At 36.6% G+C, this 12,411-nt stretch overlaps 1 protein-coding gene across 6 annotated transcripts in view; it reads right to left on the reverse strand.

Annotated features, from left to right (window-relative positions):
- The window catches only part of CCNH (cyclin H), a 40,569-nt gene that overhangs the window by 24,377 nt on the left and 3,781 nt on the right, over positions 1–12,411 (reverse strand). For all 6 annotated transcript variants that reach the window (XM_061189421.1, XM_061189422.1, XM_061189419.1 and 3 more), the window contains exons 3-5: positions 5,837–5,910; positions 4,553–4,763; positions 1,190–1,353 (exon numbers count right to left, since the gene is read on the reverse strand). In XM_061189421.1, the coding sequence (XP_061045404.1) occupies positions 1,190–1,353; positions 4,553–4,763; positions 5,837–5,910 (449 nt within the window). The remainder of the gene's footprint in view (positions 1–1,189; positions 1,354–4,552; positions 4,764–5,836; positions 5,911–12,411) is intronic.

Raw genomic sequence — 12,411 nt, forward strand, 5'->3', positions numbered from 1 at the left:
TATAGTACAGTGCATGGTACATAGAAGGCAATGTAAAAAAAAAAAACCTCCATAAAGGTTTGCTTAGTAAATAAATGAAGGTATAGATCACTTTGGGATTAAATGTATATACTTAGATACAGTTGGTGAACTGTGTTTATACAGAAGAGGCATACCATAAATTAAACAAAATACAAGCCCACAATCCCTTATCTTGGATTTGTTTTGAAATTCAGAATTATTCATGTCTTAGAAACTTAAGATGGTGTACATACCATGAAATGTGAAATACTTCAGTGATATCTCTGGGGCAGTATCTTGTAATCAGTAACATTAATATTTCTGCAAAGAAACCTAAAACTATTCCCATTCAGTTGAATAAAGACTAAATCACATCTGTTCATGTTTCCTGCCACTGTATCAATGGATTATGAAATTACAGACAAGGGATTACAAACATGCAGAAAAGTTTTAATTTAGAAAGTTTTATCATCTTTCCTCCTCAGCTATTTCTAGGAATGAATCAAGCAGAACTTCGAAGGTGTAAAGAAATTAAATTGCTATAAAGAAATTAAATGTAAAGATTTTTAAAGTCTAACTTACTGCTAGCCTGTGCTTTAGTTATAAATGAATATAATAAATATCTAATTAACCTTCGCACAAGATATTATTGTAAGAATCAAGTGAATTTAATTCATGTAAAGTGCTTATCACAGAGCCTGGTTCTCAGTGCGCACTTATGTATCAGCTATTAGTATCTATAGCTCACTAAAATTCACTTGGACATTCCCTCAAGTATTATTCATTCAACAAATCTTTACTGAATTCCATGTTCCACACATGCTCCACAGCAGGACATTAATGATAAAACAAGGCAGACGTATTTGTTGCACTCATGCTGCTTACCAGTTCACAAAACTTCTAAATTTGCCCTATATTGATAGCTGTTATCAGCCTTCTGAGGATCACCTGATTTAATTCTACTTCAGTCATAAATGGATCCTCTTAGCTCGAAAGTATTTTACTGAATTTTTAAATATTTCCTTAAAAGGTGATTCCATTTCTTCCCTCAGTTGCCCTCAACAACCCTCAACCACAGGAGATATGAAGGACTAACGTTACAAAGTGAACCTTACTTACAAGCTTGGGACTCCAGGAAGGAATAAACTGAGGGACTGAGTCTAATCTAAGTTAAAACACAAAATAATACCTTTCCATAGTAATTCCTGCTCTGGATGCACTAGATAAAATGGCAGTCAGAGCAATCTGGGAAGGTGTGTATAAAAGGTGAGCATCCGTCAGTGCAACTCTATTAAGAAAGTCATCAGCTGTTTTCCTCAAAATCTCTGGATTCTCCAACATGGGATAGCGAGTCTAGAAAGAAAGTTTACAAATGTTATCACTTCTGAGGGTTTAATGGAGCAATAACAGTACAAAACTATTCCTATAAACCAGAAAGTGCTTAACACAGGATACTTTTAGTAACTCCTATAAGATCACATTTAGAAACCAAAGCACCACCTCATTTTGATTTGAAATTCCTTCTACTAAAAGTTTACTTTTGGGAAATGAATCTTTGTTTGATTACAGAATTATTTTTAGTATATGCCCAAGAAATATGGATGATCCCCTATTTTCTAATCATTCTTACCCTTTAAGATGAACCCTAAATCCTAAACCCTCAGATATATTTCAGATATCTACATTCAAGTCCCAAAGCAGTAAGAAATCTTTTCTATACTCTGAAACAAAATAGCCAGAGTCAACTGTACAATCACACACAGGTCTTGTCATCCCAAAATGCCTGACCTCTGATATGACAAATCCAACATTCTACTCTGACCACAGCGTTCCCTCTCCCAGTACGTACATTTGCTCAATTACTTCACAGCTGTTCTTTGACTTCCTCCTCAGGACCTCTGGTTCCTTATCCCTATACTTGCTCCTACTCACCAGGGTCCACTGGTTCTCATTTCCCTCTTCAATTCCCTGCCCCAGTATGCTGCCAACATATTTCCAGCAAAACTTCAATAGTGGTCGAATTCAACCAACCTGCTTTGCAACTATACCCAGATTTCTGGGTGCTGCTAGAGAAAACAATACAACCAGCAGGTCTGGTAATATTACTATAAATTCAAGTTCACTGACCTCAACAAGGCTCTCAACACTGCCTAGCTAAAATATTCCACAGAAAATGTATTCTCCCATTTTTCAGTGATTATGTTAAACACTTTCTACCTGACTCAATGTCTTTGATAATTCTCAGAAACTCCACTGCTCTCAGAAAATGATCTCTGTTGATAACAAAGACCCTCTATTTCCTGCTATGGCCAAATCCCCAAACATAACGTTATCCTCACCCATGCTTTCCTCTTTCCCTCCGTTAAGAGAAACAGCCAGTTCTTCTACCTTGCTTCAAAATCCCATGCCAGGCCCTTCTACCACACTCCAAAGGAAAACTTGAGCTACACATGTTCCATTAAGCTTTCTCTACTAGCTTTCTAAATCAGTTTCTCATGCAAAACAAAACACGACAAAAAATTGTTCCTTTCTTCTACTTCTAGCAGTTCCCCCATCTTCTCAATCATTCCATCTTCTTTTTCCACTTCAAAGACAAGCTGTTTAATCCAAGTTATATACACTTGTTTTCTCACCTATTTATTCCCCAACCAGCTCCAATCTGCTTTTTTCCTTCACACTCCAAGAAGACTAATTTCACCAAGATCACAAGTCACCTTTCTGGCACTAAATCTAGCAAATGTCAACTTTTACTTTGCCTGAATTCTGAGCAGGATTGCCTGATTCTGAGCAGGATTGGAGAACCTCCCCTGATTATATTCTAAAAGTATTCTACTTCCCTTCACTTCTCCAAAAGTCCTACCTCTCTGGATATTCTTCAGTCTTCTTACCAGCTTCTTACTTTTCTCTAGCTACCCTTTAAATGGTCCTTATCGCCAATCCACTTTAAATCTTCCTGGGGTGGCAGTGATGCCCAAATCTATACCTCCAGCCTAGCCATCTTCTCTGGCCTCCAGACACAAATATCTACCAACCTGAATGTCTTGCAAGCAATGGAAATTCATCATGTCCCAAACCAAATTCATCAAATCCCTACCCCACCACCATCAATAAATCTCTCCTGCACCAGTTTCCTTATAAGTGTACCACCATCCACCGATATGCTCAGGCCAGAAACCTGGGGGTTCTTCCACTGTCCTTGCTCTCTGTACGCAATCATTCCTCAAGCTCTACTGATTCTAAAGCCCAAGAAGCTCTCTCTGTACCCACTACCACTTCATGAGTCAAACCAACCACTATCTTTCTGCCTGAACTACTATAACAGCATCCCAACTGGTATCCCTTCATCCATTCGAATCCATTCTCCACGTTATGCCTGACACATACAGGTGTGCAATAAACATCTGATGCAGGCTGATGCATGAGTTTGCCAACATGTTTTTTATAGCTGCAAACCTAATCACGCCACTCTTCAGACTTGACCCTTTCACTGGCATCCCATTGCTCTATTCAAAATCTGTAACGTTACCTCCACGGTCTATACTCTGCCTTCCACTCAGGCAGCACTCCGTGGCAGTCCTCCCCATTTACCTCTAAGTTCTACTTAGGTTCTTTAGTACACCCTGGTTTGTTAAGTCTGGGCCTTTGACCAGAAAAGTCTCTCTGAATGGGATGCTCTTCCACCACCCAATCCGTACTCTTGCTCTGAATTTTACTTCAAGTTACACTTTCTCAGAACTGTCTCCCCTTCCTCTCAATCTGCTACCTCCTTCTAAAGTACCCTGTATTTCCCCTTCTGTTAACACTTAGCACACTGAATATATGATTGTCTTTCCCATTAGACTGTAAGGCCTATAAAGTGGAGGCTGTTCCTGTCTTGTTCTTGACTATATCCTCAAGCACCATGTTTGACATATAGAAGGCACCCAAATTCAGCCACTCAAGATGAATGAACCAGTTTTTGACTTCTGTTCACTTAACTCACACTATCCAAGTCCTTCTTCAGGGCCAAAACAAGTTGCTTTTGTCAATGTTCTGACAAAACATTTATTTACTGTTATTTTTGATGCCCACATATTGACTTCAGTTCACAACGCCCTAAAAATAGAAGTCACTGAGCAATCTTCTAGTTTAAAATTAAAATTTTGTAAAATTTCTAAAAATAGAAGTTAGCAATCTTGTAGTTTAAAATTAAGAATTTTGTATGTATGAAGATCCAAGACAGTATACTTGAGTTAGAAGAGTTATCTTAAGTCTTTAAAAGCATTACAATTGTCCTCATTATGGTCCCTGGACCAGTATTTGCAAATCTACTAAATCACAAGCTCAAGAACTACAGTCTGACAATCTCAGTTAATAAGCCCTCCATGTGATTCTGATGCACACTGAAGTTTGAGAACTATTGCCCTAGAAGTCCAGGCCAAACACCTTTTAGCAAGCCTAACTGTGTAACAATTAGGATCATTACTAGTTATAATAAAATTTTGATTATTTTGGTTAAAGAACAATAGCAAAGGAGTTCACTCCACCAGTTTACTTTAGTCAGCAAGATTACCTTTAAATCAATGAGAAAGCCCTCAAAGGGTCTATAAGGATTGTGGACAATAAGGTGGAAATTAAGTTGCTGTATAAGAAGTAGTTCATATTCCAAAATCTGTTCGAGTGCCTTCTCTTGTCCAAGAGGACTCTCCCGCAGATTTCCAACAAACTGTGGACTAGACACATTGAATTCATCCACTTTGCAGGCCAAAAATGCACAAGTGAGCCTAGAGGAAAAAATAAGGGGAGGTATATGTATATACTTTGAGAAATACCAAAAGATTTCTAAAATATATTCTAAAATTGCCTAATATTCACAAATGACTATACTAGACATCTAAGGAAATTGATTTAAAAAAAGAGAGAGTTTCCTGTTTAATCTTTTTATCCATATGGAGACTATAAAAATTAGGTTGAACTGTATAACAGTGCCACAGCATTCAATCATTAGTAACTTAATGCCAGTTTTATATAGTTCAGCCTAAATATCTGGAAAAACAAAATAACTGAATAAGGGTACTCAGCATCATGAAATATAGATGGAAGAGGAAAAAAAATAGTACACACATATGTACATATGGGCCTGAGAAGAAAGGTATGTTAAAGAAACATTACGGAAAGCCATCAGTGGAAGTCTCCAAGGACATTTAAATAGGGGATTATTACCTCAGGAACAAACCTATGAAACTCTCATGGCTACTACATAAATTTCAGAGTGAGAAATTAGCAATAAGATTACCACAAAAACCAAGACTGGAAGTGACAAGGGCCTGACCTAGACAGGTAGAAATGGAAATGAAAAAGAGAAAATATACAGGGACAGCACGATTGACAGCAAGTTCTTTGATGAGTCTCATACTAACTTCATCCTTATTTTTAATGATAAGCACAGTGCTTAGCAGAGGGCAGAAACACAACAGACCTTTGTTCAAGTGAAATGACTGTGGAACTATAGGACTTGTAAACTGACGGGATGTACAGGAAGAGGAGTTACCGTAAATGATTCTCAGTCAGAGCAAAAGGGCGAAGACAGGTTCGGCTAACAGAAACGGATATTATGGAAGCCAGTTTAAGAAAAACAGAATTTGAATTTGGACAAGTGCCAATACAGATGCCATCAGTATTACAGGGAAGGAAGAATTATACAGGTATATTAATGAGTATCAGGAGGGATCTTAAGTTCAGAATAGAATGCAAGTCTAAATTACCCTTTATTAGGAAGTCATTTTTTCACACACACATGCTCAAATAGTATAAAAGTCTTCTTAAATGAAAATCAACAAATTAGACTTATACTCACATTATTATCCGGGGGTGATATTCCATTACTGAGTTATTAAGATAAAAGCGCTTGAAATACATACAAGCTGTACCCTAAGATTAAAAATACATATATTATCAGATCCTATTCACACATACAAGTTAAATTTTGTATTAAAAAAAAAAAACTTATTTATGCAAAGGTTTCTTTGAAAAAGTCACCTGCAAAAAAAACCCCAAAACTTATTACTTCTTAAGTCAAAATAAATTGTGATAAATTACAACACAAAAACCACAGCCAACCCTTTGTTGTCCTTCCCCACCCACCCTGGCTTATCCTTCCTATGGTCATTGGCTTAATTTTAAAAATGTGGGGGGGTTTTACATAATTATATATATTTGTATAATTTATACAAATGATCACAGCTTAAGCAGTCAATCTAGTAAAATACTGGCAGAATAACATGGTCAGGGCAATGAGCCTTCTCTCTAAATCCACTCTGGTTCTGTGATCTAACCTGCTGCCAAACCAAACAGGAGAAGCAGCACCTACCATTTACTGACTGCACCCCATGTGCCACACTCTGTGCCAAGTATAAAACTATCATCTTATTTTAATTCTTATAACAGCTTGGTGAAGTACTGCTATCTCTATAGAAAAAGAAACTGAATATCAATGAGGTTAACTGACTTGTTCAAGGTCACAAATCTAATAAGGGACAGGGCTGTTTTCAACCAAGGTCTGCCTGTACTTTTAAAAACTATTTCATTTGGCTAGAACCAATGAAATAAATATTTATCTACTTTAGAATAGAAAAAAATACATTTCTTTTTAAATATTTTAAAAGTTTAGTTTTGTCATTTTATATGAAACAAAACCCAAAACTAATAGTTATAAATAAGCAAGTTATATAAAGACAAATTCCACAAAGAAGTTCATTCAAGGATTCAGTTTCTTCATCTGAAAAGATCACTTAAACCTACCACCTTGCGTTACAGTTTTCTTATCAGAAAAGACTAAGACCAAATCTGGAAATAGAAAGCAAGGACATTTAAAATTTTTCATGAATCAGATCTCTTAAAGGTCCAGTAAAAAACAGAAAACACTATGAATACTTTTGGACTTGGTATTTTCAATATACTTCAGTTTTTTCAACTATAAAAATGGAGAATATTTTCTAGGAGCTTATTCTTTTCTGGGCCATAAATTATTCACTTGGTATAACTTTAAAATGTATGATCTACTTTCACTTAAGACAAAACTTTCATATTTGATATTCACAACAAATCTGTGAGATAAGAGAAAAATATTTTATACACCTTTCCCCCTTTTTAATCTTTCAGCTTTTAAATTTCAGTTTAATTTTCTATCAACAAAAATACACAAATCCAGACGAAGGAACAAAATAATACCCCAGTAGAACAACTAAGTGAAGTGGAGACAGGTAATCTACCTGGAAAAAAAGTCAGAGTCATGAGGTAAAGATGATCCAAGATTGGAAAAAAAATGGAGGCACAGATCAAGAGGACACAAGAAATGTTTAACAAAGAGCCAGAAAATGTAAAGAACAAACAAACAGATGAACAATACCTTAACTCAAATGAAAAGTACATTGGAAGGAATCAATAGCGAAATAAATAAGGCAGAAAAATGGATAAGTGAGCTGGAAGACAGAATGGTGGAAATCACTGACGCAGAACAGATTACAGAAAAAAGAATGAAAAGAAATGAGGACAGTTTAAGAGACCTCTGGGACAACATTAAGTCCACCAACATTTCCATTATAGTGGTTCCAGAAGGAGAGACAGAGAAAGGGCCTGAGAAAATATTTGAAGGGATTATAGCTGAAAACTTCCCTAAAATGGGAAAGGAAACAGTCACCCAAGTCCAGGAAGCACAGAGGAAAAACCCAAGGAGGAACACAACGAGACACATACTAATCAAACTGACAAAAATTAAAGACAAAGAGAAAATATTAAAAACAACAAGGGAAAAAAAACAACAAATAACATACAAGGGAAGCCCCATAAGGTTATCATCTGATTTTTCAGCAGAAATTCTACAGGACAGAAAGGAGTGCCATGATACATTTAAAGTGATGAAAGGGAAAAACACACAACCAAAAATACTCTACCCAGCAAGGCTCTCGTTCAGATTCGACAGAGAAATCAAAAGCTTTACAGACAAGAAAAAGCTACAAGAATTCAGCACCACCAAACCAGCTTTCCAAAAAATGCCAAAAGAATGCCTTTTCTATTGGAAAAGAAAAGGCCACAACTAGAAACAAGAAAATTACAAATGGGACAGCTCACCGGTAAAAGCAAACATAAAGGTAGGAAATCATCCACACATGAATCAAAAGTAGCAATTGTGAGGAGAATACAAATGAAGGATATTGGAAATGCATTTGAAATTAAGAGACCAGGAACTTAATCTTGTGTGTTTGTGTGTGTGTGTGTGTGTGTGTGTGCGTGTGTATAGACTACTATACCAAATCCTCATGGTAACCACAAACCAAAAATCTACAACAGAAAAAGCAATCCAAACACAACACTAAAGATAGTCATAAAATCACAAGAAAGGAGAACAAAAGAGGAAGGGAAGAAAAAAGACCTATGAAAACAATCCCAGGGACTTCCCTGGTGGTGCAGTGGTTAGGAATCTGCCTGCCAATGCAGGGGACACGGGTTCGACCCCTGGTCTGGGAAGATCCCACATGCCACGGAGGAACTAAGCCCATGCGCCACAACTACTAAGCCTGTGCTCTAGAGCCCGCGAGCCACAACTACTGAAGCCCGTGTGCCTACAGCCCGTGCTCTGCAACAAGAGAAGCCACCACAATGAGAAGCCCGTGCACCGCAACAAGAGTAGCTCTCACTCGCTGCAACTAGAGAAAGCCAGCACACAGCAACGAAGACCCAACGCAGCCAAAAATAAATAAGTTAATTAATTAAAAAATATATTCAAACTCCATCTAAGTGTCCATAGCTTTAAAAAACAAAATTCCAAAACAGTTAACAAAATGGCAGTAAGAACATACATATCAGTAATTATCTTAAATGTAAATGGATTAAACGCTCCAACCAAAAGACACACACTGGCTGAATGGATACAAAAACAAGACCCATATATATGCTGTCTACAAGAGACCCACTTCAGACCTAGAGACACATACAGACTGAAAGTGAGGGGATGGAAAAAGATATTCCATGCAAATGGAAATCAAAAGAAAGCTGGAGTAGCAAGACTCAGACAAAACAGACTTTAAAATAAAGACTTTTGCAAGATTCAAAAAAGGACACTACATAATGATAAAGGGATCAATCCAAGAAAAAGATACAACAATTGTAAATATATATGCACCCAGCACAGGAGCACCTCAATAGATAAGGCAAATGCTAACAGCCAGAAAAGGAGAAATCGTGGGGGATATTAACACCCCATTTATACCAATGGACAGATCATCCAAACAAAATCAATAAGGAAACACAGGCCTTAAATGACACATTAGACCAGATGGACTTAATTGATATTTCTAGAGCATTCCACCTGAAAGCAGCAGAATACACATTCTTCTCAAGTGCACACAGAACATTCTCCAGGACAGATCACATGATGGGACATAAAGCAAGCCTAGATAAATTTAAGAAAACTGAAATCATGTCAAGCATCTTTTCCAACCACAATGCTGTGAGATTAGAAACCAACCACAAGAAAAAACTGTAAAAAACACAAACACCTGGAGGCTAAACAATATGCTACTAAACAACCAATGGATCACTAAAGAAATCAAAAAGGAAATCAAATTCCTAGAGACAAATGAAAACGAAAGCATGACGATCCAAAACCTACGGGGCACAGGAAAAGCAGTTCTAGGAGGGAAGTTTATAGCAATACAATCTTACCTCAGGAAATAAGAAAAATCTCAAATAAACAAGCTAGCCTTACACCTAAAGCAACTAGAGAAAGAAGAACAAACAAAACCCAAAGTTATCAGAAGGAAAGATATCATAAAGATCAGAACAGAAATAAATGAAATAGAGACGAAGAAAACAAAAGATCAATGAAACTAAAAACTGGTTCTTTGAAAAGATAAACAAAACTGATAAACCTTTAGCCAGACTCATCAAAAAAAAAAGGGAAAGGGCTCAAATCAATAAAATTAGAAATGAAAAAGGAGAAGTTAGACTGGACACCACAGAAATACAAGGGATCATAAGAAACTATTACAAGCAACTATCTGCCAATAAAATGGACAACCCAGAAGAAATGGACAAATTCTTTGCATGGTAAAATCAAGCAAAACTGAACCAGGAAGAAATGGAAAATATGAACAGACCAATCACAAGCACTGAAATTAAAACTGATTAAAAAACTCCCAACAAACAAAAGTCCAGGACCAGATGGCTTCACAGGCAAATTCTATCAAACACTTAGAGAAGAGTTAACATCTATCCTTCAGAAAGTATTTCAAAAAATTGCAGAGGAAGAAACACTCCCAAACTCATTCTATGAGGCCACCATCACCCTGATACCACAAGTAGACAAAGATACCACAAAAGAAAATTACAGGCCAATATCACTGATGAACATAGACTCAAAAATCCTCAACAAAATACTAGCAAACCGAATCCAACAATACATTAAAAAGATCATACACCATCATCAAGTGGGATTTATCTTAGGATGCAAGGATTTTTCAATATCTGCAAATTAATTAGTGTGATACACCATATTAACAAATTGAAGAATAAAAACTATATGATCATCTCAATAGGTGCAGAAAAAGCTTGACAAAATCCAACACCCATTCATGATAAATACTCTCCAGAAAGTGGGCATAAAGGGAACATACCTCAACACAGTTAAGGCCATATATGACAAACGCACAGCTAACATCATACTCAACAGTAAAAAGCTGAAAGCATTTCCTCTATGATCAGGAACAAGACAAGGATGTCCACTCTTGACACTGTTACTGAACATAGTTTTGGAAGTCTTAGCCATGGCAATCAGAGAAGAAAAAGAAACAAAAGGAATCCAAATTGGAAAAGTAGTAAAACTGTCCCTGTTTGCAGATGACATGATACTATAACTTAGGAAATCCTAAAGATGCTACCAGAAAACTACTAGAGCTCATCAATTAATCTGGTAAAGTTGCAGGATACAAAATTAATACACAGAAATCTCTTGCATTTCTATACACTAACAATGAAAGATCAGAAAGAGATATTAACAATCCCATTTACCATCACCCGAAATAGAATAAAACACCTATGAAGAAACCTACCTGAAGAGGCAAAAGACCTGTACTCTGAAAACTATAAGACGCTGATGAAAGAAATTGAAGATGACACAGATGGAAAGATACACCATGTTCCTGGATTGGAAGAATCAGTATTGTCAAAATGACTGCACAATAAGTCCCCTACATCTGAACGAGTTCCATTCAGAGTGCGTTTGTAAGCCCAATTTGTTCGTAAGTCCAACTAAGTTAGCCTAGGTACCCAAGTAACACGATTGGGAAACTATATAAGTACTATACTGTAATAGGTTTATAGTACTTTTCACACAAATAATACATAAAAAACAAACAAAAAATAAAACATTTTTAATCTTACAGTACAGTGCCTTGAAAAGTACAGTAGTACCAGTTACATCTCCACTGCTTTTATGCTTGCTTCTGGACATCCTGAGTTTGAAATAAAGATACTGTACTACTGTACTCTATACAGTACTGTACTTTAAAGTACACAAAAGCACAACCACTTGTAGAGGATGCACATATATGATAATGTATGCCAGACGTGAACTAACTTAACGTGACTGGACATGGAAACGCATGTTCTCATCTTTGAAAGTTCGCAAATTGAAGGTTCGTATGTAGCAGACTTACTGTACTACCCAAGGTAATCTACAGATTCAATGCAATCCCTATCAAATTACCAATGGCAGTTTTTGCAGATCTAGAACCAAAAATCTTAAAATTTGTATTGAAACACAGAAGACCCCAAACAGCCAAAGTAATCTTAAGAAAAATGAAGCTGAAGGAATCATGCTCCCTGACTTCAGACTATACTATAAAGCTACAGTAATCAAAACAGTATGGTACTGGCACACTAACAGACACATAGATCAGTGGAACAGAACAGAAAGCCCAGAAATAAACCCACACACCTCTGGTCAACTAATCTACGACAAAGGAGGCAAGACTATACAATGGAGAAAAGACTGTCTCTTCAATAGTGGTCCTGGGAAAACTGGACAGCTACATGTACAAGAATGAAATTAGAACACTAACACCATACACAAAAATAAACTCAAAATGGATTAAAGACCTAAATGTGAGACCAGACACTATAAAACTCTTAGAGGAAAACATAGGCAAAACGGTCTTTGACATAAATCACGGCAATTTCTTTTTTGACCCACCTCCCAGAGTAATGAAAATCAAAACAAAATAAACAAATGGGACTTAATTAAACTTGAAAAGCTTTTTGCACAGCAAAGGAAACCATAAACGAGAAGACAACCCTCAGAATGGGAGAAAATATTTGCAAATGAAGCAACCGACAAGGGATTAATCTCCGAAATATACAAAGAGCTCGTGCAGC

Source organism: Eubalaena glacialis, chromosome 4 (assembly GCF_028564815.1).
Source record: "Eubalaena glacialis isolate mEubGla1 chromosome 4, mEubGla1.1.hap2.+ XY, whole genome shotgun sequence".
Taxonomy (NCBI): Eukaryota; Metazoa; Chordata; class Mammalia; order Artiodactyla; family Balaenidae; genus Eubalaena; species Eubalaena glacialis.